Genomic DNA, 26,960 nt, shown 5'->3' on the forward strand with positions numbered 1-26,960 from the left:
TATTACCAGTGGCCGATCTGGATGTAAAAATAGCTGGTGAGGCTGTTTGTTTAATCTGACTGTTACCTGACACCACGCGGGTGTTGCTGTGCGGACTGTTTGCCTCCTTCCCCACCAAGAACACCATTTGGTTTCCCCCGGCTGGGTCTCTATGTAGGCACACTTCATGAACTTCCAGTGGCTGGACAACTTCTGGCCACTGATTTTCCTCAGGTGGGCAGGTTTGTGAAAAAGATAAGAGGTCTGGGTCTTGCATCCGTGGCCCTCTCGTCTTTGGGCAGCCAGCGAACGAGGGAAGAAGTTCCGGCTGCCGGGCAGAGCCGGGCTGCTGGAAGAGTCAGGGTTGTCCCCCGTTCCTGGGGAGGCCGGAGAGCAAGCAGCTGGGACACGCGGAGAGCGGAAGGTAGGGCGCAGACACTTGTCTGGTTTCTCGGCGTGGGCAGGGAGGCTCACGCTCCCCGCAGCAGGGACATTTGCTCTGGGCCACCGGCACCGTCGGGGCTGGAGCTCTGTGTCCGGGCGCCGGGCAGGGCGGTGTGAGTGGGAAGGGCACGCTGGGGGCTGAGGTTCTCAGCGGGGTGCTGGATTTCTGTGTGGACCATGAGGGGTACACCGTTCAGGGTGCAGATGGATGTGTGTGACTTCGTCCTTACGTGCGTATGTCTGGGCACTTTGCTCTCGCAGGGTTGAGCAGGCACAAGCCTGTGGATGAACCCAGGTCATGCGTGGCCAGGACGAGTGTTCACTGGGACGTTTCTGGCCCGTGGACTCTGAGAGTATGTGTCTCCCGAACGTGGAAACCCCCACAGTGTTCTCCCACACCCTGGGGGTCCTTGACCAGACTCACGCTTGGCCATGTTTAAAGTCATATCTCTCTTTTCTCCGGAGGAAGAATTGATCGCTGAGGAGAGTAAATACTGAATCTGTGTGGAAAACTAGACAGCCTTCAAAAATTATTAATTAGGGGCGCCTGGGTGGCTCAGTCGGTTAAGCGTCCGACTTCAGCTCAGGTCATGATCTCACGGTTTGTGAGTTCGAGCCCCACGTCGGGCTCTGCACTGACAGCTCAGAGCCTGGAGCCTGCTTCAGATTCTGTGTCTTCCTCTCTCTCTGACCCTCCCCCACTCACACTCTGTCTCTGTCTGTCTCTCTCTCAAGAATAAATAAACATTAAAATTTTTTTTAAAATTATTATTTAGGATTATAAACCCCTCCCATGGATGTTGATCATGGATGAGGCCATGTATATGGGGGGGGGGGGGGGCAGGCACAGAGTATATGAGAATTCTCTATACCTTTCACTAAATTGCTCAGTTTTGCTGTTAACCTAAAACTCCTCTAGTAAATACAAGTTATTTTTTGAAACTAAATTATAGGCCATTTCTCTCAATGCATCTAACCCAATTATAATGAACTCTATTTGAAGTAATAGTTTTAAAGACTATAAGTATAAGAATCCTGGAAAGTAGATTAAACACATGTTTAATTTGCCAGCATTCCAGCTTCCTCTACAACAGTGGTTGGTAAACCACGGCTGTGGGCCAGACACCCGGTTTGTAAATAAAGTTTTATTGGCACACAGCCACACTTGTTCATTTCCATTTTGCCCATGGCTACCAAGGCTGAGGCCATATGGCCAGCAACGAGGAAAACATTTACTATGCGGCCCTTTACAGAAAAAGTTTGCTGACCCCTGCTGTATGAGAACACTCCTGAGATGGGCTGATCTGGTACCCACACCAAGAAAAAAGCAGGGAAATTTCCAGCTGTTAAAACAGCCTGTAAGCTGGACCGACCCTTCAGGACCAGTGGCCAGCTCTGGAGCCCCAGCCCCTCCTCAGGGCTGGTTTTTCCAGTCTGGCTGGTAAAGAAAATGTTCAGTTTACCATTGGGAGGTTAGCTTTGCTGTGGAGTGTGGCCTGGGCTGAGCAGGGCAGATTGTGCTTATCAGGATGGTTTATAAATAGACACCTCCGGGTGACCCGAGTCCAGCGTGTTTCTGCCCCTGGGTCTTTGGGAGGAGAACAATTGTGCCTGCTGTTTGGTGACCAGAAGCCAGTTGGGATGGGAGCAACTGTGTCTACTGGGAGGAAGAGGGCTGGTGGGATGTTGGGTCCTGGAAACAGGGGCTTGGATCCCCCGGAAACCTGGGGAGAAGGGGTGTGGGGAGGAGGCAGGGAAGGCTACAGAAGGCTACCAGTCCTCAGAAGGTGAATGCACCCACCTCGGTGTCTTTTCACCAGTGTGCAGGCAAGTGTCTTGGCATCTTCTGCTTCTTTGTTCCTGACCCTAAAGAAGCCTTAGAGACCCTTACAGAAAGGGGAAGCCCCGAGTCTGGAAATAGCCCTTTTCCTCCAGCCTATGCCAGAAATCTCAGTAACTGAAACCTGCCAGCCAGTGGAGACAGGGCTGGGCCATCTTCCTCACTGGCTCTTGGGATTTCACCCCGTCTGTGCAGGGTTGCTGGAGAGATGCAAAGGGCTTCAAGAGAAAGGTGGCCCTCACGGAGACATCAGAGCTGACATTTCCCAACAGGCTACACAAGGTCTTGGTTTTATTTCCATTTGAGGGTTTAAACCACATTTCACCGAAGCCAGCCAGTCTGTAACCCTACAACTCGATTGTATGTTTCGTTCAGTGAGTCGAGAGGACCCCAAATACCTCTTCATTTCTACTTGGTTCCCAGGGGTTGCACAAGCTAGTGAGGACAGATGGAGGGGGAGAGGACAGGGGATCCATCAAGGTACGTGGAGAACGTGGAGCACCGCTGAGATGTGTCACCCCCAACGTAAGTCATCGGTATCATTAGGGCGCGTTCCCTGGAGGGGGCTGCACGTCTCCTGTTCAAGGTGGAGGCAAAGCAGTTGTCGGCTGACCTCGGTTCTCAGGTGGGAGACAGAAGACCGCTTGGTGCCCAGTGCATTCCTTTCCAAGCCTGCATCCGTCAGCCTTGGAGAGCTTGACGGCAGTCAGAATGGGAATCTGACAGCAAGAGGGTCAACCAATGTGGCTTTCTCCCCAGGACTTGACAGACAGACCTCCCTTTCCTAGTAGGAAAGGGCAAGGGACCTTTCTGGACCACGGCACGTGAAAGTGAGGACACCTTCCCCGTGTCCTCTGTTCTCTGCGTGGTGGTCCCTTAAGGCTCTGGCCCAGAGAGGATGAGCACAATGCAGGCGCCTAGGGCCTAGAAGAGCTTCCAAATCCCACAGAGGTGCCTGCAAGAGCCCGGGGGCTCCATAGCCTGGATGCTGGTGCCTGCCTCAGTTGGCCCCTTCTGTCCCTCAGGAGCCCCTTCCAGGATGGGCTTGAGCTTACGCAAGGCTACAAGGCTGAGCTAACGGAGGGATTGCAAGCCTTCACCTGAAGCTGACGGAAGGCAAGGGGGAGAGGAAACCGAGATTTGCTTGAGTGGCCCAGTGCTTTCCGCACTCCCTGCTGACTGTGGAGGCTCGTTTCAGGCCTCGTGCCCCTGAGCCCCGCCTGCAACAGCCAGGTCATGCTGGAGCCTCCCCTTGGTCTGCCATCTCCTGGGGCAGCCTGGCCACATGCAGGACCACTAGCTGGTCCCTCACCTGGCCCTGTCGGCCCTTCTCTGAGGCAGATCAAGCCTAAAGGCCGCGGAGGTCAAGGGGTCAGAATTCAAACCCGCTGGGCTAAACCCGCCAGCTGTGAATGACTTCTCTCCCTGGGCGCCCACCATTTTCATCCCTGGCTGCCTTCCTCCCACATGCAAAGCACTTACAAAGATTGTCCGGGTTTTGCTGCCAAGGTCGCCCAGTATGGTAGGTTTCAGGATCCCCTTTGCAAAGCTTAGAGAGGTTCGGTAACTTGTCCCAGGATGCACAGCTAATAAGGTGCTGAGATGCAAACCTGGGACCCGAGTCCAAAGCCCATGTCTTTTCCACATCCAAATGAGTCTCAAGAGGAGGCCAGTCCACTTACCAGAGTCAAAACCTTCCTCAGAGAAGCCCTTCAGCCCAGACAGGCTCCTCCCTTAGAGCCTCAGAAGTTCCCTGCTACTCCGAGCAGCCCTGCTGGAGGTGCTCAGCAGGGGCTTTGGGGTGGGGCAAATCTAGATTCAGTCTGGCTCCACCTTTCTTAGCAAGCCCCTGGGCCTCAACTTCCTCCTCTGTAAAATGGGACTACCAACTGTTTCTGCAACTGCCCTCTTTGTCAATTTTTTTCTCTCCTGCTTAAACTGCAACTTGGATCTTTTCCTTCCAGAGGTCACGAAAGAGAAACCCCAATGAGCCAGGGCTCAGCTGATTCATGTTCATTGCTCGGCTGTAGAGCAGCTGGCACCATGGAGGACTGACCCATCCTCACAGTGACCACTGGACACTCACACGTCATTATTACCTTCCCTCTCATACCATATTGTGTCCTGGGTCTGTGCACCTTTTAGCACGTGGGGTGGAGGACTCAGCCCCAGAGGGAAGTGATGTTCCCACCCACACGGCAACGTGGGCAGCATCTGGACCACTCCGTGCACACCATCATCAGCCAGGACGCCCTGCTCTGCCCCACCAGCCCCTCCCGAGGGGGAGAAAGGAGGTTAAAACTATACTTGATTTTACCTAATGTAAATTTGCCTCATCTTAATTTAAATCTCAAGGGCAAGGGCGGGAATCCAAATTGTCATTGAGCGTGGAAGGTTTCCCCAAATTGCTTTGGGGGCCTGCCCAAGAGCTGCAGACGCGCTGTTTAAGGGGAACACCCTACAAGCGCCAATGCTGTGCAAGGTCAGCCAAGATCCAGTCTAAGAATGAGGGAGCGGAGTGGTTTACTAAGGCAGAGAAACCAGGCAGAGAGAGCACACCTGGGGGTGGATCCCAGGACAGGGAAGCCCCCTGGGCACGCTGGTCAGTCACTGCCTTGCTTCTCTCTCCCTTTTACGTTGGGCAAAGGCAATGTTGTCCTACTGACCACCATGTCCCGGCCCTAGGTTAGGCAGGATGCGTGGTGGGGGTGATAGCGACATTTACAGATCGTTCCTAGCTGCCAGCCACCTCACAGACGTGAATTCACTGGGTCCTCACAACGACCCCATGAGGCAAGTACTACTGTTAGTTTCATTTTACAGATGAGGAAACTGAGGCACAAACAGGGTTTATAATTCGCGGAGGGCCACTCACAGCTGCCATAACCAGGAGCCATGTCCAAGGGGGCCTGGCATCAGTGTCTGCCCTTCCCATTATGTTATATTGCCCCCCTCTGGAGATTAGAAATGATGCCAGCTGGCATTTAGTGAGCACCTACTATGTGCTTTACACACACATGTTCATTTAATGCACTCAGCAATCCTGTTGGCGGGTGTTACGCAGTGGTAGATAGAGGATTCCTTCTCTGTGCTTTCAAAAGCCCAAGATCTCAGTGGCGGTAGCTTCCATGTATTGAGTCCTTATGCTGCGTAAGTGTCCTCGGGGCTCTTGATATGTTTTCACCCCTGCCCTTCACAACCACCCAGTGAGGTAGCTATTGTTGCAGATGAAGGGTCGGAGGCTCAGAGAGGGGAGGTAACTTGTCGAGGTCACACAGGACTAGGAAAGGAGAGCCCTGGTCTGACTCTAAATCTCGGGCACTTTCCACTACCCTCTGCTGTGTGCCCAGGAGGGACCCGGGTGGGTGCTCACACACACACTGGCAGCCAAAGCTTTCTCGCGGCTGCCTGCATGCAAGCCCCGCCTGGTAAGACCTCTTTCTTTCCACCTCCTGGACGGGCAGCTCACACTCACCTCTGCCTGCTCTCCCCTCACAGGTGATGGTCCCTTGAGGAGGGTAGTGTTTCTGATTCATCTCTGCACCCCACACAGGCACAGCCTCCCCAGAGCCGGGCCTAGAGCGAGGCATACGCAGTCCAAACCTCAATGGTTGACACCCATGTGGCCCAAGTGGCCCAAGAGCTATGACTTATCAACAAAACCTCCCAGAAAGGGGCACAGCCTCCAGCTTAGGGCAGCGGTGCCCCTAGTGTGGTCCCAAGACCAGCAGCACCAGCATCCCCAGTGCCCCACCCCCACCCCCACCTCCCGAGTCGACATCTCCCGGGTGGGGCCCAGCACTCCAACAAGCCTTCTGGGGCCCTGAGAAGGACCCCTGCCTTAGGGAAGGAAAGGGGACAAGGTCCCCACGTTGTTCTCGAACATGGTAGGAAATGCTCCAAGAAGCTGATCTTTTCACATCCACTGGAGCTGTGGTTTTAAATAACTTTGTCTGAAGAACATTCTTCAGGGTTCATGTTTAGAAGGATAACCTGGGTGGCCACATCTGAATTCTTTTTCTTGCCACTGTAAAGCATCCCATGAGGGATTCCATGAAGAAGGCGGGATGGTTGTCAGTCCCTCATGGCAAGGAAGTTGTCTCTCCTTCCCTGGAGGAGCTGGGCTCTCCACTGCCACGCCCCTGGGAGAAAGGACAGCTGTCATCTACCAAACAGGCGTCTGCCATCTACTTCCAACCTCCAGCAGGAAACGAGAAGGCCAGGGACAGCCAGGCTCTGGTGTGTGTGTATACGTGTGTGTGTGCGCGCGCATGGGGTTTAGGGGTTTAGGAATTCCTGGGTTTAAGACTTCCTGATTCTCCAGGCAAGGCCCCTCCCCCATCCCATAAAGTCATGCCTTCCTGGCTGTGCAGGGACAGGGAATACGGCACCCTCCAGTATGCTCCCTGAAGGACAGCCAGGTCTAGCTTTGCCAAAGCAGATGCTCCCTGATGGGAAGAGGGGGGCCGTAGAAGGTAGAAGAGAAGGTGCTAAGAGAGAAGCTTGCTGCCACTCCCCACCCTGCATGGACACCATGGCAGATGGAGGCCCCCAGAAACCCAAAGACTCTCTCTGCCTTGGCTGCATAGGAAGGGCAGAGTCATGTAGCACAGACACCTGAGTCTGAATCCCAACTCTGGTGTTCTCTCGCTGTGTGACCTTGACCAAGTTCCTCAACCTCTCTGACCCTCAATTTTGCCACCTCAGATTCCTTTGGCATGAACCCTGCCTAGCTTGCCTCTGGTTGTGACCACCGAGCAAGACCGCGGATACCAAGTATGTGGTGGGTAGCAGGAGCTGCATAAATGGGGCAGACGACTGGAACTGTCCAGGAGGGTGCTGATGCTCACAGAAGGCTCTCCCAGCTTCTCTGCCTCTGCCACCCAGCCCCATGGCTCCGATTTACAGATGGGTGAATGCTGCAGCACCACTGGCCCCATGGTCTGGGTGCCCTGCCCAGAACCTCCTCTCCTGCCCAAACCTGGAATGCTCCAGGGATGCTTTAATGGGGTGCCCTCTCCCAAATTTCCTGGTTCTCTTCCCAGCAGCTGGAGACAGGATGGGTGCTGAGAGACACCCTCCTCCCAACAAATCCAAGTGTTTTTTTCTCTGGGAGCCACTGAAGGGGCCTCCTCTCTGGACAAGGCTCCCCAAGGTGGAGTTCAGGTTATTGGGTATAATCATTTCTCCCTGCAAGACCCACTTCATGAGCCATAGGGACTTCTGTGAGTCCCAGGCTGCTGGGTGTCCCTCCCCATCAGCCCTAGCCTATGAGAATGAGACTGAGGCTCAGAAACATCGAACAACTTGTCCCAAGTGTGCCTGACTCCACAGCTCATAACCAGAGAGCCACGCTTGCCAGTAAGGGGCAGGGCAGGCTTTCACGGCCTTTGCACCATACACAGAATCTCAGGTGTGATGGGGTGCTGGCGATAGGACATCCTATGACCCAAGGTCATGAGATGAGCTCCTAGGAGATCTGAGGGCAAGAACCAGGAGAGTGGGGGCTGCGGGTGGCCAGGGGTGTGATGGTACTGAGCAGAACTCCTCAGTTTCCATGAGGCATTTCAGAAGCTCCTGGAGGAACCCCCTTTAAATGCCGGTTGTAGGCACCCTCTCCTTCCCAACAGCCTTGGGTTCAAACCCCACACCCTCAGGCAGTAAACCCCTCTAGACTCCAGGTTCCTCCTCTGTAAAGAACAAGAGCAATTGCCGCTTTTCAAGGTTGTTGCAAATATTAATTACATAATAATAAACATTAATCAATAATATTGGGGTATATGAAGTACTTGTCTTATGCCAGGCACTTAGTACAGGGGGATGTCTCTTATTCATTGATTCATTTGCTCCTTTGACAAAGGCCAGGCACTGTGCAGGGACTGGGGACACAGCGCCGAAGCAAGGGCAAGGCCTGGCCTGTAAACCCACCACCTGAGATGGTCTCCTCCCCTCCCCCACATGCATCTGGGCAGACCTTGCAGGCAGGGCAAGCGCCTCAGCTCCCCACCTCTCCATCCAAAGGAAGACCCAACATCACTACAATTGAGCCTAACCAGGAATGCCTGAAATTACTGATCCAGAGTAGTTTATAAAACACACTGCAGATCAGAACTCATTATTGGGTATAAAAATCACTTACCAAATTGCAAATAGGGTTTTTTTTAAATAGAAGGATAGAGGGGCGCCTGGGTGGCTCAGTCGGTTGGGCGGCCGACTTCAGCTCAGGTCACGATCTCGAGGTCCGTGAGTTCGAGCCCCGCGTCGGGCTCTGGGCTGATGGCTCAGAGCCTGGAGCCTGCTTCCGATTCTGTGTCTCCCTCTCTCTCTCTGCCCCTCCCCGTTCATGCTCTGTCTCTCTCTGTCTCAAAAATAAATAAAACGTTAAAAAAAAAATTTTAAATAGAAAGATAGAACAGAAGGTATCAGAGTAGCACAGATAAGCAGAGTGAATTTTGCTTCCTGAATTTTCCTTGATCTGCAGTTGGCCCTCGAATAACGAGGCGGTGTGGGGCACCAATGTCCACCCCACGCAGTCAAAAATCCGTGTATTTTGACTCCCCCAGAACTTAACTACTGATAACATAAACAATCGAATACATATATAGCCTGTACTCTATTATTACAATAAAAGAAGCTAGAAAAAAGAAAATGTTATTAAGAAAAGCATAAGGAAAAGAAAACACATGTATGGTACTGTACTGTATTTATGGAAAAAGCCGCGTATAAGCGGACCCATGTTGCTCAAAGGTCAACTGTATACATCTCTGAGCAGGTTCTGTGCTGCGAGGGAAGTGTATTTCCTACTCTGTGTTGAGTGAAAAACAAGCAGTTGTCAAAAACCTCCACTCTTGGGAGACATGAGAAAGGCACGCACATAGCTCCCTTCACGCCCAGTGACCAGAAGGTAAAACACAGTTCTGTGGTGGCTGGGGCTCACTGGGCCTCTTCCTGGGGCGGTGTCCCCCTGGCCGGGGAAGGACCCAGGACCTGGGGAGTCGGGTGGCACTAATCACCTGGGGACTCAGGTAGTGACTGCCTCAGGGACCAATTTCAGGACCCTTTCTTTCCTCAGCTCCCTCCAGCGTGGGGAGCAGCCCAAAGGGGGTGGGCAGAGCCAGGTTCGTTTCTTATTTTTTGCAAATAGGTAGAAGTTAAGTGACTTGCTCAAGAACAACCCTGCCCTGGTACCAGGCCTGCAGCTCTTTCTACTGTCTAGAACTGCCTATTCAATTGCTAGCTCATTTTAATTCCTACCGTTGCCAGAATTCAGGGCAAGATGTTCTTGGAGATGTGGAAGGTATGAATGAATGAATGTATGAACGAATGAACGAACAAATGATGTTCCAGTGGCTGGGCTAATGTTTTCTCCTTGATTCCACAACAGCAGTTCTCAGCCAGTGCCGAATCTGCCCCAGGGCACTTCAGCAAAGTCAATAGTGCCAAGGTTGAGAACCCCCGTTATTTATACACAGGTGCATAACATTGGCTCCATTTTACAGATGAGAAAACTGAGGCTCAAAGACTTGCTGTAATTTAGCCGAGGCCATACCCAGGGCATGTAGACGGGCACCAGAGCCTGGACCAGACCCAGGTGGACCCACCATTTTGGTGGCCCCTGTGTTTCTGAAAGAGCTGTGTGTCCCCCTTCCAGAGACTGCCCTGCCCTGGCCTGATGGTCAGTATAGCCCCTGGAGTTCAGGTTTGGTCTGTCCACTGAGGCCATCTGCCGAGAGCACCTGGTGGATCCGCTTCTCAAAGCCCAGCGATGCCAGACCTGATCTCCTTGCTGGTGGAAGGGGGTGTCCAAAAACAGCTCTGGCTGAGTCTAGCACATCTGGCCACTGGGAACTCCAAGGAGTGTTCCCCGACAGTGGCCGGCCACCAGAAATGGTCAGAAGCAGGGCTGCGAGACCCCTGCCCAAGGATCCTTATCAAAGTGAGAATCCAGAGGCTCCCGGAGCCCCCGTACATGGGATGGTCCACTATCTGTATGTCAGACCAACTGCCACAATACTGGGTCAGCAGTTGGGTGTCAGCCACTGAAATCAGCCGGTGCTACAAAGCAGGAACTTTGCCCCGGACAGCCAGTTGTTAAACATTACTCAGCCCCCCGGTCACACAACCAGGGAACAAAACAGGAGCCAGCAGGGTCAAGTTGCTGGGTCTTTGAACTCAGCCCCTCTCTCCACCTCTCTCGTTCCTCCCCTGGCCTCTCTATCTTGCTTCTCCCCCATTATCCTGCGACTGGGAGCTCCACTGGGCATGTGGGGAACTCAGACCAGGGCTGGCCTTCCTTATGCCAGGCTCCCTGACCTCTAGCTGCAGACATGGGTAATGCTCAGAGGCCCCTGAGGAAATGTCCCGTCCAGACACGGCAGACTGGTGACCTAGGAAGGAAATGCGATTCAGACTGAGCTGAGCTCCAGGGAGAAAGCCTCTCTCCTCCCTTGCTATGTCCTGAGCGCAGCAGAATGCCCACAGTAGCTGTGATCACCTGCTCACAACTGGCTCTGTGAGTCCAACGAGCCTGGCCAAGCTGGTTCCTCCAGCCACATTCCCTGCGATTCCTGGACTCCTACATGTTGCAGGGCTTGAAAACCCCTCACACATGTGATGCGATTCAGGGAAGATTCAGACACGGGCCAGGCCAGTGCTGCCGTTGGGGCCCCTGGTGCATTCCTGTACACTGTATTCTTAGGGCTGGAAGAAGCCAGGCTTGTCCTCTCCCAGGGCACAAGAGAGTGGGGTCAGTCTGAGAGCCTTTGTTTTTCCAGGTCTAGTTCCTAGGCTGGGGCCATTCAACCAGGCCAGGATGTAGGCCCACCCTCTTACCCTGCTCACTCCAGACCAGTGGAACCAAAATGGCCAAACCAGATGCACAATGACCCGTGTACAAATCAAAGTTGCATTTTCCATGCATGAGAGACCCTGCCCAATGGAAGCCAATCTGAGGCAATCTGAGGTATATGTGGCCCCGTGTCCGTGGAGATTCACCTGAGTCCCACATGGCAGAGCCCAGGTCAGTCCTACCACCGCCGTATCCCCAGCTCCAGAACAGGGTGGCACACAGTAGGGCTCTGGGGATAGTTGTGAAGCGAATGATTGCACGAAAGACCTTCAAGTTTGCTTTATGAGAGCCCATGTTTTCTTCCGGCACAATGTAATGACCTTGAAATTTCTAATTTCCAAAAGTTAAAAGGACAGAGCAATCATCACACTGGGGATAGCCGAGGAGGAATCATCATGGGGCCAGGAAGCAGGGCCCTGGAGAAAAGATTCGCAATCCCAGCTCCAGCACTCCCCAGGACACAGCGAGTAACCCAGGTAGCCTCAATTCCCTCACCTGTAAGGTGCGGGATCATGGGTTTTAGTGAGGAATGAGTGATCACAGGCATGTGCCCTGCTCCCCCTTCTGAAGGACCCCAACTGAGGAAGTCGATTTTGCCACCCTCGTTCACCTTGTAAAATATACGATGTAGACAAGGGCGTTCTCTCAGAAACTGCCAAGTGGGAGGGCTGTTGGCAATGGCACAGGGAGGTCAAAGAGCTTGGCTCTGGGCAGGGGTCCAGAGCAAGGCAATGGCCTGGTGTGGGGTGGGTGGGAAAGGCTGCCTGTGGGCCGTCTGTGCATTCACAGACTAGAACAGGGCCCGTGAGCACACAGACAGGGGGCTGTCGTGTTTGCTACGCTGAACTGCTCCTCAAGGCATGCCTACCTCAACATCTCAAAAAACCACCCAGAAAGAATACCAAGAAGAATCAATTCCAATTTGTTAGGGCCTTCTGGGTGTGATAAAGCTAACCCCTGTCCTCTCCACCAGCTTCCTGCTTCCGCTTTGCTGAGAAGTGAAAACACCATTCAATTAAGGTAATTAAATCCACCCAAAGAGCCAGGGCTCAGAAAAACCACACTACAGGCAAGTGGTCAAACCCAGCAGCAAAGCAAACCCCAATGGCTTCCTGTGCAAAGACAGGAACCAGAGGAGAACGAAACGGCCTTCTTAGCAGCTGGAGAGCATCCCTCCCGGCTCTGCAAGGCCCACCCGAACCTGCCTGCCGTCTGCCTTCCCCGATAGGGAGGACCTCTGCTCACCAGCTGAATCAGCACGTCCATTCCTGTGGTTCTCACGAAAACTGGAGCTGAGAAGATCCGTGGGAGGTGATGAGAAACAAAAACCCTCCTCTTCTCCATCCCGGCCCTCCATCCCCCCTTGAACTGCAGCCCACGAGCCCAAGACACGCCCATCTGCGCCCGAGCCCAGGGACCAGAGGGTCAAGACTGCTTCCTGGAGGAGGCGTGGAGTGATGGTGAGCCTGAGCTGAATCCCAGCCTTGGTTCTCTTCTTTACAGGCTGTGTGACACCGAACAACGTTCTGCACCTCTCTGTGTCTTTCCTTCTCCACCTAGAAAATGGTGACAGTTCAGGCCCGCTCACCCCACCTCATAGAGATGATGGGAATCAAACACATGTGTCCCGAACTGCAGGGTGACGTGCAGACATGAGTCATCCTGTATTGACTCACTGCGTTGGCCTCCGCCGAGGGTGACCCGCTCTGGGTTCCAAAAGTCGTGAGGACCTCGGGTTGCCAGATAAAAAACAGGATGTCCTGTGAAATTTGAATTTCAGATAAACAATGAACATGTGTTTTTAACTGAAGTATGTGATGATTAATTTTACGGAGAACTCTGATACAAAATATCCCAACCATTCTTCAGCCATGGGGCTGGGATGAGTAGCGGTATGTAGGGCGTCTGGAGAAGGGTGTGCAGAGGGCGAGGGGTATGAGCCCCCTCCTCCAGCCACTTCCTGTCCACACTGCCTGGGACAGACCAGCAGAAGTCGGGCTGTGTGTCGTCCGTCTCAGGCCTGGGCGGGCTCCAGCCAGGAGCCCGGTGGGAGGCGAGGAGACCGCGGGGTGGCAGAGCTTTCGGCCCTCCTGCAACCACACCACACACTTGCAGCAAGCCTCTGTCCTCACACCCTTACGAGCCAGGAAGCGCGTTCAGCTGCAGCAGCTGAAAACAGTGCCGAGTGACCACCATGCACCGGCGATCCTCTCAGTCAAAGACGAAGCAGGTCGGGGCTCTCACTCCAAGGAGCTCAAGACCTTGTTGGAAAGATGGATTTACAGCAGATGAAGTGGAATAAAGCCGTTAAAAAAAAAAAAAAAACTCTACAAGGAAGAGGAGAGCTGAGGAGGAAGCAGTCAGCAGTCGGTGGCCGGGGGACACAAAGAGACATGGCCGGCAGCGAGAGTAGGACTCCAAGGAGCCAAGCCAAGAGTCACCTGGGCCTACTGCTCCTTCATCAGCGCACGGCAGGCCTGGAGAGAGGCGAGCATGGGGAGAGCCCCAGCTCTGCCACCAAGAGGGCCTTTGGGGTCGCGCAGAGGCATTTGTAAGGGACCAGAAGAGAGGAAACTGTATCTGCAGAAGTCGGCATATTCCAGTGCACGATGGTTCGACAGCATCCTGCAGTGTGGCACAGAAAACAGCACCACACGAGAAAACATTTCAGAAGAGACAGAACCTAGTGATGACTGTGCAGAGGGCATTTCGTTGCACGTCAGGAGAAAAAGCTGATTCATGAGGATGCACACTCAGATGTGGTTTGTCTGATAGGTATTCTGACCCCAAAAGATGACCCTGGCAATAAGGAAAAAACAAAATACATCCTCAAGTGTTAACTCTCCCAGGCTGAAGGCCACAGGGGTGCAGACATGCCCCCAGTTCCCCCACCAAGCAAGTCTTCAAGATGGATGCGTCACCAGCCCCTTTACCCCGCCCCAGCGGCTGAACGGGAAAGTCTAGTCCACTACTTCCTGCCGGGGTACCCCAAACCCCTTGTGCATCCTGATGCTTTGCAGAACCCGCTCTACCCGATGCCAGCTTTCCCAGCATCTGGCATCAGCAGGCGGAGCATCGGGAGGACCAGAAAACAGAGTGCTGTGGGTGTTCTCCAAGATGGCCTGTACAACACAGGGCAGAGGCCAACATGTCATCTGCTGGCACCCACGATTTAGATAATGTATCAGTTAATGACTATTTGTGATGTGACCGTAAACAACACCCCAGTTAATGTACTCAACAAATATTTACTGGATGCTGGCCCTCCGGAGGGAATCAAAGTCATCCCCCAACTGGAGCCCTGAGTGCAATTAACAAGACAAATGGGAAAATGGAGAGGTCATGAAGTTGCTTCTTACTTCTCCCGGATTAACCTGAAACTCAATCCCAACTTAAATGGTATATGTCATGGTGCAAATGAACGCCTTCCAGCGTGCCAGCCTGGGAGCCGTCTCTAAGACAGCTCTTCCACCTGTTCCCACCTCTTACCACAGGCAGACTTTACATATTTTAGGGCTGGGAATCAAAAAGTAAATGAAATCCACTTGAATTCAAATTCACTAATTTGAGATTTGTGATAAGTCTGGAATGAATCGAATTATAATTGACTTCCCATAAAATAAGTCCTGCTAAGCCAGTCAGCAGTGTGAATAATATGACAGAGGTAAAATGATTTGCTCACTCATTTACCAGATATTTCTTGCACTGTGCGCTATGCTCCCTAAGGGTAGCCTGGAGAGCCAGCCAGACAGGGACACAGCCACAGAGAAGCGCCCAGGTTATCAGTAAAGACAAACATTAAATAATAATCACCCAGTTAACTACTTAAGTACAATTATATTAAGTACTGCAAAGGAGTGGGTATGGCCAGATATGAAAGCATATAACAGGGAGACTTAAAATAGCCTAAAGAAGCTGCCTTATTGAAGGGTCCCGTGAGCTGGGTTCGGAAGCATATGTAAGAGTTAAGCAGGTAATAGGGAAAAGGTGAAAGTAAATAATTCCAGGGAGAGGGAACAATGTGTGCAAAGGCTCTGAGGCACACTCTGGAAAGCCAAGGGAGGGTGGGGGGAAATAGTTCAAGAGGAAGATGGAAAAGAAGGCTTTTTGTTAAGGAGGCTGATTTTCACTCTTGAAAACTGGGAAACCATTGAGGGGTTCTAATAAAGAGGTTGACATGAACAGATTTGAGTTTTACAAGCTGTTCCTGAATGCGGTGCTGAGAATGAATGTTGCATAGCCCAAGGGAGTCCCCGAAGCAGTGAGTGGGGCAGATTTGTCAGCCTCTAAAAAGTGTGTTTCAGCAGCACTGACAGTGAGTCCATGAATCCAAGCACAGAGTGACAGTCTCCCTAAATGTTCACAAAATAAACGTCACCAAACCCTTCTACATCTACGTCTCGGCCACATGCCACATGGACTGATTTCGTCCTTATCTCTGAGCTGCATCTCAGTGGAGTGGCAGGCAATGAAATGGACCAACTATCTAGTGACACAAAAGGGTCAATCTGAATTTTTCAGATGGTCTTAATATCCAAGGTCAGCAGTCCTCCTCCATTCCAGTGGAATGTCTCTTTCATTCTTGCTCCTTCTTTTCTATGCCTAGTTTGAGCATTGCTTCCATGTTGACAAGTTCAGTCCACAAAGGCAAGTAATTGATTTACTTTTCTGTGTTTAAAGATTTCTTTTCTGGGTTCAGGGGATTTTCTTTCTAGTTGAGAAGAAAATGAAGCTACCATCAATTCCCGGGATATGTGGCTTATGATATGTGACCTGTGACAATACGGCATGAGCTTGAAATAGGGAACCCGGCGTGGTGTGAGGACAAAGGACAGCCTAGGAGTCAGGGACGAGGCCAGACAGATGGTGGTAGACACAAAGCCCTCTGTGAGCCTCCAAAGAAATGTACTCCACAAATCTGAGTTAGTATGATTATTAATATTATTAATAAACTACCACGGACCAGATCAATTATCCAGGAGCTGTGAGGTGTGGAAGGTCTTGAGGAAGCCCCAATGGTCTGCATTTAAAATTTGCATAATGGATTTATTTTAATTAGCTTACACTTTATTCTGTACACTCTTCGAATTCTCCTGGGCAGCTTTTTGGTTCTTTTAGCTGTCAAAATAGATACTCAAGCCTCCTGCCAACAATAAATCGAACACCGTGCTACAGCTTGCTGAGTGGATTCAAGTTCTGCCACTCCAATTCTCTTTACTGCAAAACCTGAGTTATGAATCCACGTGGGAAAGGGCCTTTGGTCAGATATGACTAGCAAAAAATAATTCACGACTGCGCCAATCGTATTAGAAATCCCAACAGTTTAGTACAGGTTCCTGAAGATTCCTTGGACCAGAGATGAATTAATGAATATTGGAAGGTATGGATACTGGCCCTATATTGTTTTTCACCAAAAATGTCTATGTCTGGAATTTTGTTGAGCTCCAGTGCAGATTAAATATATACATAATATGTGCATTTATATATATACATATATATGCATATATATACATATATATTATATATTATAATTATAATATATGATTATATATAATATATTTTATATTATATATTCTAATATAATATTTTATAATATATAATATTTAATCTCTAGTGCAGATTAAATATATACATATACATGTGTATTTATATATATACATTTATATTATATTATATATTATAATATATTTATATATTATATAATATATTATATAATTATATACTATATAATATAATTATGGCATATATAGTATATATATACACATATATATGCATACATTATATAGACATATATATATATGTCTTTAAATGTCAGTAAGACAGTTCGCTTTCAAAGCCAAGTGTCTTACTGACATTTAAAGACATCTTTTGCACCCAGTATGTGCTTGACCAGTTGGTCAGTTGGGTCCACTAATATTATTTTTCTTCTTTCTAGATGTGGCAATGATAACAGTGAATGCAAGCATGAGAAGAAGTTTTAAAACTACAGACCCTAAAACCCAGCGAGGCAGGCACCTGCAGTCCCCACTGCCATAACAGGTATGGAACCAACCCAAGGAAACACTTTCAGTTGTCAGCCGCTGTGGTGGCTCCACTGGACATCGGGAGACGAGAGGGAGAGGTGGAGGGTGAAACCAAATTTATGACTGTCCCATCTGAAGCCAGGGAAATCAAATCAGAATTGAAGAAGTTAACTGAATAAAGGCCTCTCTTCTTCCCAAGGCAGGAGAAATGTGGTTACAGTAGCTCCCCCTTATCCATGGTTTTGCTTTTTTGCGATTTCAGTCACCTGAAGTCAACCACGGTCTGGAAGCATGTATGGTCCTTCTTTCTGACATACAGTCAGAAGGTCAGTAATAGCCTAACCCTACTTCACGGTGCCCACGTCATTCACTCCCCGCCATCTCCTCACATAGACATTTTATCATCTCACATCATCACGAGAAAGGTAAGTACAGTACAGTCAGATTTTGAGAGAGAGAGACCACATTCACATAACTTCTATTATAGTATATTGTGATAATTGTTCTATTTACTATTGTATACTATCGTATTGTTGTTAATCTCTTCCTGCATCTGATTTATAAAGTAAGCTTTATCATAGGTTAAACATAGTGTGGACAGGGTTCGATACTACCACCCACAGTTTTCAGCCATCCACTGGGGGTCTTGGAATGTATCCCTCATGGATAAGGGGAAACTACTGTATTTTCTGAATATTCCAAATATCAGTGGACATCTTTTATTAGTGTGTGGAATTACGACACAACCCAAAATCAATTAGAGTTCTTTGGCCATGCACAACAGAAACAGAAACTGGGCAAATTCAGCTGAAATAGATGAGTATTAAAAGGAAAATGGAGCCCTTGCAGACTCCAGGTGAATGGTGAAGTCCCAGCCTGGGCAAGAGTGAGCAGACAGCTCTGCCACTGGAAAGAACGTTCGAGCACATTTCCATCCTGGCATCACTTTAGAAGAAACAGTACAAAGGGCCTGGCCTGGGTCTCACGTCTGCTCTGGACCCGGGGAGATCTCGGCAGGCACCTTGAACTTTCAACCCCACCAAGACTAACCACAGCGGAGACAGGAAATTGCCCCAAATTTATCAAGTGCTTTTACTCAGAGGAGATGGATGGAAGCTGAGCGTTCAAAAAATAACAAATATCTGCTAATGGGGGTGGTATTTAATTGGCTGGGAGTTGCTTACTTTAAGACTCTAAATTTAAATCTCTACTGTCCTATTTTCACGTAAATGTGGAAGTATGGAAACCCCAGTATTACCATTACGGAGCACAGCCATTGCCAAGACCAAGACCCCAGCATTCAGGGTGCCGGAAGCCTCCCTGACTGTATTGGCAGGACCTCAAGATCCAGAAAACTTGACCCACCTTGGTCGAAGCCACTAAAGTCCCCCGCCCCACCCCAATCACACAAATCCAGAGCAGGTATTTCTGGCACAGACTCACCGCTCAGCCATGTCATTGATGACCCAGGACTGTCCTGCCCACCAGGTTGTCCTCAGCATATTGGTCTTTAATTGTCATTGCTCGTTCCTCAAGACTGCAGACTGAAGGCCTCGGTGTTGTGAGCTGAGTTGTATTCCCCAAATTTTCACATGTTGAAGTCTTAACCCCCAGGACCTCAGAATGAGATCTTACTTGGAAATAGGGTGATGGCAGCTGTAATTAGTTAAGATGAGATCATTAGGGTGGGCTCTAATCCTAAAGGATTGATGCTTTTATAAAAAGGGGAAGTTTGGACAGAGAGAAACACAGGAAAGACAGTGAGAAGACACAGAAGATGGGCATCTACAAACCAAGAAGAACGGCTTGGAACAGACCCTTTCCTTGCAGCCTGCAAAAGGACTTAACCCGACTGACACCTCGATCTGGGACTTCCAGCCTCTAGCACCAGGAGATACTTTCTGTTGTGTAAGCCAGCACTTTGTGGTACTTCGTTGTGTCAGCTCTAGCAAACAAACACACTCCATTCCAGGATTTGTGTCCCCGTGCGACCAGGAAGAGAGGGTGTCAACAGGGTGGAGACCACAGGGATTGTTCCTTTGATCAGAACGGCCAGAACTTTCCCTGACATCCAAATGCTCCCATCCCTGTGACCAGAGGCGTGCCGCCTAGAAGGGGAAGCCTGTGAGGAAGGGAGTGAGGCTGGCCAGCCAGCAGGGCCCGAGGGCTGAGGCAGATGTCCTCTGCCCCCTAAAAGGCCTGTAATATGCTTTCTGGGAGAAGCAGCCCTGATTTTCAAGGCAGGGCTGAGGAGCACGTCATTAGAGGCTTTTGCAGAGTGAATTGGGGGTTTGCTAAAATTTGTGGTCCTTCCTCTCTCCAGCACAGCCCGCTCAGTTCTCCCATTCATAAAACCAGGTCTGCCTGCCAATGAGTCAACACTGGAAACCCACCGGAGGGCTGTGGTCGAGACACAGGAAACAAAAAGCCCCAAAGAAGGCTGGCCTCCAGGACTGAAACACAATGCTGCTGGCCCAGCAGCCTCAGGCCTGGGCATGACACCTCGTGCACTGTCCCCCACGTGGGGCCAGGACAGGACAGGGACACAAGGTGTGCAGGCCCTACCTCCCTGATGGAAGCATCTTCATGTTCCGTCCCCTAAAGCCCTGGCAGTGTTATCCTTCCAACCAGCCAGCCAAGGAGGGAAGAATTCAGCCTTGCCAGCTTCTACTGCCAATGGGAAGGAAGCCACTGTGTGACAGTGTCATCTGTCAGCTGACAACTTAGAGCACCCTGCCAGATGTTCACCGTCCCAAATGCCCACCACTTGGGCCCATGCTAGGGTCTACACTTGCTACTTTAGCTGACTTGTCATGTGCTCCTTGACTTTTCTCCTGCCTGGGCCAGGCGTGTTCCAGGCAGCGTAAGTATGTACCTCGGGAGAAGTGGCCAGGGTCCCCAGCGGAAGCAGCATCTCAGACAGGACCCAGAAGGAAATGCAAGGTACAGCCCCACACCCATTAGGATGGCTACTACAAAAAAGAGAGAGAGAGAGAGAGAGAGAGACAGAAACTAACAAGTGCTGGCAAGGATGTGATGACACGGGAATACTATTCAGCCTTAAAAAGGCGGGGAAACAGGATGGAAATGGATGATCCTTGAGGACATTCTGCTAAGTGAATCAGCCAGCCATAAAAAACCAAATACGGTGTGATTCCACTCGTATGAGGTGCCTAGAGTAATCGAATTCATAGAAACAGAAAATAGTGGCTGCCAGGGCTGAGGTCGGCAGTAGGGGGGAGTGGGGAGTGGAGTTGGCATTTAACAGGTACAGAGTTTCAGTCTGGGATGTTGTAAAAAGTTCTGGAGAGGAATGGTGGTTGCACCAGTATGAACGTACTTAATACTACTGTGCACTTAGAGTGCTTACGTTGGTAAATTTTATGTCCTGTATGTTTCACCACATTTTTTTTAAAAAAAGAAGAAAATCTAATGAAGGGACCATAACAGGCCATAAGAATTCGGGAGACCCCAGCACGTGGAGCTATTCAGGAGGAATGGGAGACATCCTCCCCGCCCCCGGGAGCCCCCAGGGAGAAGGGGAGCAGTGTTGCTAGGCCCAGAAAGAGACCGAGGCCAGGGGAGGGGCCATAGCGAGGGAGGACTGCAGAATTGCCAAGACCCCACACCATAGCCAGAATCAGGGATGGGGGAGAAATGCCAGGGATTCTAGGTCTTTCCAGGCTGCACCCAGCATCTCCCAATGGTCACACCCAAGGGCAAGTCGGAGAGTTGAGGGACCCAGGTGATGCAGGCTCTTGGGGATTGTGCCCTCTTGGGGTGGCTCCAGGACAAGTTCAATGAGCAGACAGACAGTCTAGCGGCTCCTGAGCTCCTGGCTCTTACAGTATAATGATGGGATGGGCAACTTAACTTTAGATTATGCTCAGTACCACAAAGAGGATGAACCAGGTACTGTGAGAGAAAGTGGGGAGGGGACACCCCCATGGAATGTCAGGGAAGACCTCTCTGCAAAAATGACACATCTGAACTTTAGACATTGTCTTGGGCAGGGTTCCCCAGAGGAGCAGAACCAATAGGATGTGCACATACAGAAAGAGATTTATTTTAAGGACCTGGCTCTTGCAGTGATGGGGGCTGACAGGTCTGACATCTGCGGGGCAGGCTGGAGACCCAGGGGGGAGTCAGTGTTGCAGCCGCAGTCCAAGGACTGGGGGCTGAATCCTCCCTTCCTCTGGGGAGCTCAGTCTTTGAGATGCTGCTCACCCGCAGCATGGAGAGCAAGTAATCTGCTTTTTCCAAGGTCTATTGATTTAAATGTTAATTACATCTTAAAATTACTTTCATAGCAACATCTAGATGTGTTTAACCAAAAACTGGGCACGAGGGCCCAGCCAAGATGACACATAAAATTAACCACCACAGGCACCATTACCCATCTGGACCAGTGTGTACTCTCACAGGGAGCCGCTAAGTCGGATAGCCTGTTCATACCCTGCACGTCTTTCTTTTGCAGAGAAAAAAAAAAAAATCCCACTTTGCAATTGCGTCTGGTCACCAGGAAGGTCTAGTTTTGTGGAAAGAGGGCTGCATCTAACCCCTCTAGAACCGTCACCCAGAGGCACCAGCTGGCTGACCGGGGGACAGTCTTCCTAGCTGGCGGACGATGCAGGGAAATAAGAAGTGCACGGACGGGTTCAGCGACTCCTCGAGCATCGGCAGTGTGCTGGACGATGCAGACAGGGAGGTGAGCAGCCTCACAGACCGGGCGTTCCGAAGCTTGTGCATCTCAGAGGACACATCCTTCCACGACTCCGACCTGACCCTGTCCCCGGATATCACCCGCCAGGTGTTTGGGAGTCTTCACCAGGGAACGGTGAGCCACACCCACAGGAAAAGCGGTATTTGGAGCCAGTTACCGTCACAAGGCACCGAGCATTCGGGCTGGGCAGCCACGTTCCAGCAGCTACCCAAGTACGTTCAAGGGGAGGAGAAGTATCCCAAAAGCAGCCCCCCACTGACGCCAGCCCAGAGGAGACTGGAGGTGCCAGTTTCCGGCCTGAGGAGCAGCAACAAGCCTGTTTCTAAAGTGTCATCGCTAATTAAGTCTTTTGACAGGACTGAGAGCCAACGCTGTGACAGCAGGCCCCCAACCAGTAAGCCCCCGGCTCTCAAGAACCCCCCCAAATTTGCTCCTCTTCCAGAAAGTGGCGTCAACTTCTGCTTCGATTCTGCCTTTCTGACTGTCAGGAGGGTGCCCGCTGAAGTCTCTGGAGCCCATCAGAGTAGCCACCAGCCTGGCAAGAAGCACGGAGAGCAGGAGTCCCCCAAGAACCCCGAGATGGCCTGTCACAGCTCCAGCAGCTTCCTCCCAACATCTGAAAACGCAGCCAATGCGTTTGAGTCAAAGTTCCCCTCTCCTCCCCACAAGCCATCCAAGGGCGAGTCTGGAAGAGGTAAGGAGTGGCCTCGCAAAGGGACCTTTCTTCATAGTGAAAACAGTGCTTTTGAGTCGTGGAATGCCCACCAACCGCGGCTGCCCGAGAGAAAGGAGGCTGCTGACCCTGTCCCAGAAAGCAAAGCCCCCAAGCATTACGAGAACACGCCCTTGTTAAAAGAGCCCCCGGCCTCTGAGCACAAAGTCTCCCCCTGCCAGGCCCGGGCCAGCTGCAGTCAGGAGGAGAGCAGGCTGGCAGCAGGGGCTCTCTCTGCATCGGGACCCTGGGGACCTCGGGATTCGGGGCCCCAGGTATTCGGTACAGAGGGAAATTCTAGCTCCCAGCCCGACCTTCAGGGGAAGCCCACCCAGCCACCATGGAGGAAACCAAAGTCCGGCAAAGGAAAGAAGGAAAGTCTACAAGATGCATCGGAAGAGAAGAAGCAGGCCACCAGAAGAGGCCCAGCCTTGTACACAAAGCACAATCCCCAGGGACAGTTTCCAGAAAACGAGGCTCTTGACATGCCCATGGACCCCAACGAGCATTACAGCCCTCCTTTCAACATCAGTAAGCTTCTGACCCCCATCATACCCACCAAGAATATCCTGGAGCCATCTGACAGCCAGCCGGTGGAGATAACCCCATCACCCTCAGGACAGCTAAACGGGTACCAAGAGAAGGAACCCAGTGAATGTCAGTCTCGGGACAGCTACAAATCCAAAGCCCCTAGCCTGCTGTTCAACCTGAAGGATGTACGGAAGCGTGTCAAGAGCACATATAGTCCCTCACCTCTCTCGAAAGGCCTCGAGGAGAAAACCAGGGGCAAGCAAGAACCCGTGAGCAATGGGATCATCCTTCCCAATGGGCTTGAGGAGAGCCCTCCAAATGAGCTTTCTAAGGAAAGGGCAGCTGATGCCCCTTCTGTGTCACACATCAGTACCCAGATGGACCCTAAAGCTGACCCTGGTACAGCCTCTGTGGACAACTATCTAACTCTTAACTCACCTCCAGCCATCACCCAAGCCCCCTTCTCCATCAACGGGGAGGGAGCTGACAGGAACAGCTATGAGAAGGACGACGGAGAACCGGAAATGGGCACCACCAGGTCTGGGAAGTGTCCAGAGTCGAGGGAACAGTGCCCCAGGAAGCACCTGTCTCTGCGGCTTTGCAGTAGAGAGCCTGAGGCAGGGAAGGCTGCAGAGAAACCAAAGACTCCCAGCCTAGAAAAGGGGTTCTTGAGATCTGTGTCTCAAGAGACAGAACCCGAGAGAGAGGCAGGACTTCAGAATCCAAACTTCAACCAGAAATTCTCCCCAGGGCCTCTCTCTCCCGAGGAAGAAGATGTGTTTTACAGTGACAGCCAATCGGATTTCATGCCATGCTTCAAAGGTAAGGCCAAATTCAGCACCAGCTCTTCAGACCAGTCCTTTGCCTCCTTTGAGGACCAGCAGAAGACGTGGTTCACGGAGAGCCAGCAGGAAGACAGGAGGAATGACGTAAGTGCAGGTGACAGTCAGAAGGACGAGAAGGAGAAAGCAATAGGGAAAGACGAGACACAGCACAGTGCCTTAAGTAACGGGCAGGTGTGCGTGCAGGAGCACAGCCAGGGGGCATCGTCGCAAGAAGGGGAAAGCTCGTCTGGATGTAGACCCAGGAAGGCATCGAGAGAGGAAGCCAACTTCAGAGGCACTTGGATCGCGGGAAGTAAGGATACAACCAGAGACCCTACCCCCTCGCCATCTTCCACTATGAACAAGCACAAACTGTTTGCAATTAAAGACAACACCCTCAGGGCCACCCCCGTGATAAAACCCATCATGTTGCCCCTCCTGAGGGCCATGTCATCAGAGGACCCTCTGGGCAGCGGCCACAAAGAGGAAGACCTGCCAAAGCCAGGCTGGGGAGAAGAGGCTGGTCTTTGTGGCCCTGAGAGCCAGGAAGTGGCCAACACGCCTACAGCCGCTAACACGCAGGGCACACACTTGAAGCACATGGCCTGGGAGAGCACAGAGGACCACGGGCAGGTGCCAGCCCCAACGGGGAACATCGCATCTCCTCCACTCGTGGCAGAGGCTGAAGGGCTGAAGCCACCCCCAGAGGCTGCACGTCGAGTTGTGGCAAACGATGGCAAGAACAGCTGCACAGTCCAGGGGAAGCTAGATGCTCCAAGGTGCATCCCCACCATCGCTTTGCCTGAGGGCGACCTGGAAGACCAGCCACCCCCACAGCAGCCGGGAACCTGCTGGGAAGAGCACACACAAGATTTCAAAAGTCACTTATTATCTACACCCCGAGCAGGGCCCCCGGGGAGAAGACTGGTCCCCGGTGAGATGGCAACTTCCCCCAATGCCAGCTCCCCGGATGAGAGCAGCGCGTGCTCCCCTGCCGCCAGCAGCGTCTGGGACGATGCCTCCCAGGCCCCCAGCGAGCTGGGCCTGCTGCCGGGGGAGCCTCCCCACACCAGTCCCTGGGCCAGCCCCCACTCTGCCAGGGTGGCCCGCAGGGAGGACCTGACCCACGCCCTCACGTGGGAGGCTGGCTCGGACCCCCAACTTGAGCCACCTGCAGAAGACCTCAGGACACTTTCTCCAAGAGGCTTGGTGCTGGACGCGGCCGCCGGCTCAGCAGGCCTCCCTGAGAAACCAGAACTTCCCGCCCCACTGGAGAGGGCGGCCAGCAAGCCTCCTGCAGTCCCACCCAAAACAGAGAAGGCCCTGCGGCGGGCAAAAAAGCTGGCCAGCAAGAGGAGGAAGACCGACCAACTGCAAGAAAAGCATGGCGAACCCCTGGAAGAAAAGCCGTGCCTGGAGGACCTTGAACGAGGGCCACCAGCCCCCGGAGAGAGGCCCCGACCCAGGTGCCCCGGGGTCCGCTCCCTGCCCCCTCCCATCCACCGCCACTCAGTGTCTGCCTTCTCAGAGCCCATCAGGAGGCAGCCTGGGGGATCCCAGTCCCTTACTCCCCTGCCCCCTTACCCTGCCACCCAGAAGGTTCTCCAAGACCCCCAATCTGGAGAGTACTTTGTCTTCGATCTGCCACTCCAGGTGAGAATCAAGACCTTCTATGACCCCGAGACGGGCAAATACGTCAAGGTCTCCATCCCAACCTCAGAGGGGGGCTCCCCGGAGCCACCCCCGCCAGACACTCCGGATGCTCCCTACATGCTGTACCCCCACTTTCGGCCCCTGCCCGTGACGGCCTTGATGCCTCTGCGCTGCTCCTCTCAGCTGTCTGCCCCCACCTTCCTAAATCAGGGCCCTCACACCACCGAGGCAGCTGGGCCCGGGCCCCGGAGGGCCCGAGAGGCCGGCCTGCAGCTTCAGCTGGGCCCTAGGCCTCGAGGCGACCCCACCCGGCACTCTGCAGGCCAGCGCCCTGATGCTCCTTCCCCAAGCCTGGGGGAGGAGGGGGGAGATGCCCCACGCCTGGGCATCATCTCCACCAACGACCTAGAGGACTTCGCCACAGAAGGCATTTCTTGAGAATTGCATCTGATTAACCTCCCCGCCCCCAGATAAACCCAGAAGAACTTACTTCCCCTTTCCCCAAACAATCCACACACACACACACACACACACACACCAACACATACTTAGCCATGTGAGATCCCTAAATTCCCAAAGGAAGTAGGGATTCTGAGAAAACCCCACCTGAAGGGCTTCTCTCCCTGGGAAGGTGCTATTTGCATGACCGGGTCCCTCCCAAGCCCCTTCCCAGATCCTGGATCTGCTCCACTGACCCCCTCTCTCTTCCCCTCCCTTAGTCCCTGGCCTCCTCTGGCTATGCCCCTGGGGCGGGTCCAGAGGATTCCTAATGGCTGCTCTGCCCCAGCTGCCCACCTTCTTCTTCTCAAGGGCTGGCTCATGCAGTGAGCAAACTCCCAAGGCCCCCAGAATCACTGCACTGCGCTGAGCTGAGCCCTGCCCGCAAACAGACCACCCAGCCCAGCCCCTCCAGGTCCAGCGTGGTATAGACAACAACTCCACCCTCGCTCCAACACAGCAGCCATTTCCAGCTCACTGCAGGCAGAGATGGCTGAGGACTGACCCAAGGCAATCTTGCAGAAATGTTTATCTGGATAGAATGGGTTTTCTTTACTGAGGAAGCTTTCCTCTGAAGGCTATTTTCTGATCGACAAAAGGCTACCTTTTAAAAAGTGAAACACGTTTGCAGATGTGATTCTGTCCTGGACTCCTGTCTCTCTTCTCTGGGTCGGGGTGGGTCTCCACCGGTGAGTAAAGTGCCTTGTGCCTCCCAGGCCTTCCATCACCACCGGGACGCAGGGGCTTCGTGTCTGAACAGAGCAGCTTTGGCACCCACCACGGTCCCGGTGTCTCTCCTTGAGCCCTCGGCACCTGTCCATGCCATCTTGGGGCCAGGCTCTCCATTCCTGTTGGGAGACAAAGAGGAGGAAGACCCAAGCCCAC

The 26,960-nt window shown here is 52.2% G+C and overlaps 1 protein-coding gene across 7 annotated transcripts in view; it reads left to right on the forward strand.

Moving 5' to 3' along the window:
- Window positions 1-26,724, forward strand: part of CUNH10orf71 (chromosome unknown C10orf71 homolog) — a 29,115-nt gene extending 2,391 nt beyond the window's left edge. Inside the window, exons 1-4 of one of the 7 annotated variants that reach the window (XM_053909690.1) lie at window positions 145-403; window positions 2,687-2,788; window positions 17,047-17,150; window positions 21,612-26,724. In XM_053909690.1, the coding sequence (XP_053765665.1) occupies window positions 21,762-26,015 (4,254 nt within the window). In that variant the 5' untranslated portion in view covers window positions 145-403; window positions 2,687-2,788; window positions 17,047-17,150; window positions 21,612-21,761 and the 3' untranslated portion in view covers window positions 26,016-26,724. Of the gene's footprint in view, window positions 1-144; window positions 404-2,686; window positions 2,789-12,462; window positions 12,572-17,046; window positions 17,151-17,396; window positions 17,560-19,492; window positions 21,376-21,611 lie in introns of those variants that run through there. The other 6 variants (XM_053909689.1, XM_053909687.1, XM_053909688.1 and 3 more) reach the window with 6 other exon arrangements.
- The last annotated feature ends 236 nt before the right edge of the window (window positions 26,725-26,960 follow it).

The sequence above is a fragment of the Panthera pardus genome, unplaced genomic scaffold (assembly GCF_024362965.1).
Source record: "Panthera pardus isolate Hobbes unplaced genomic scaffold, ASM2436296v1 HiC_scaffold_22, whole genome shotgun sequence".
NCBI classification, from domain to species: domain Eukaryota; kingdom Metazoa; phylum Chordata; class Mammalia; order Carnivora; family Felidae; genus Panthera; species Panthera pardus.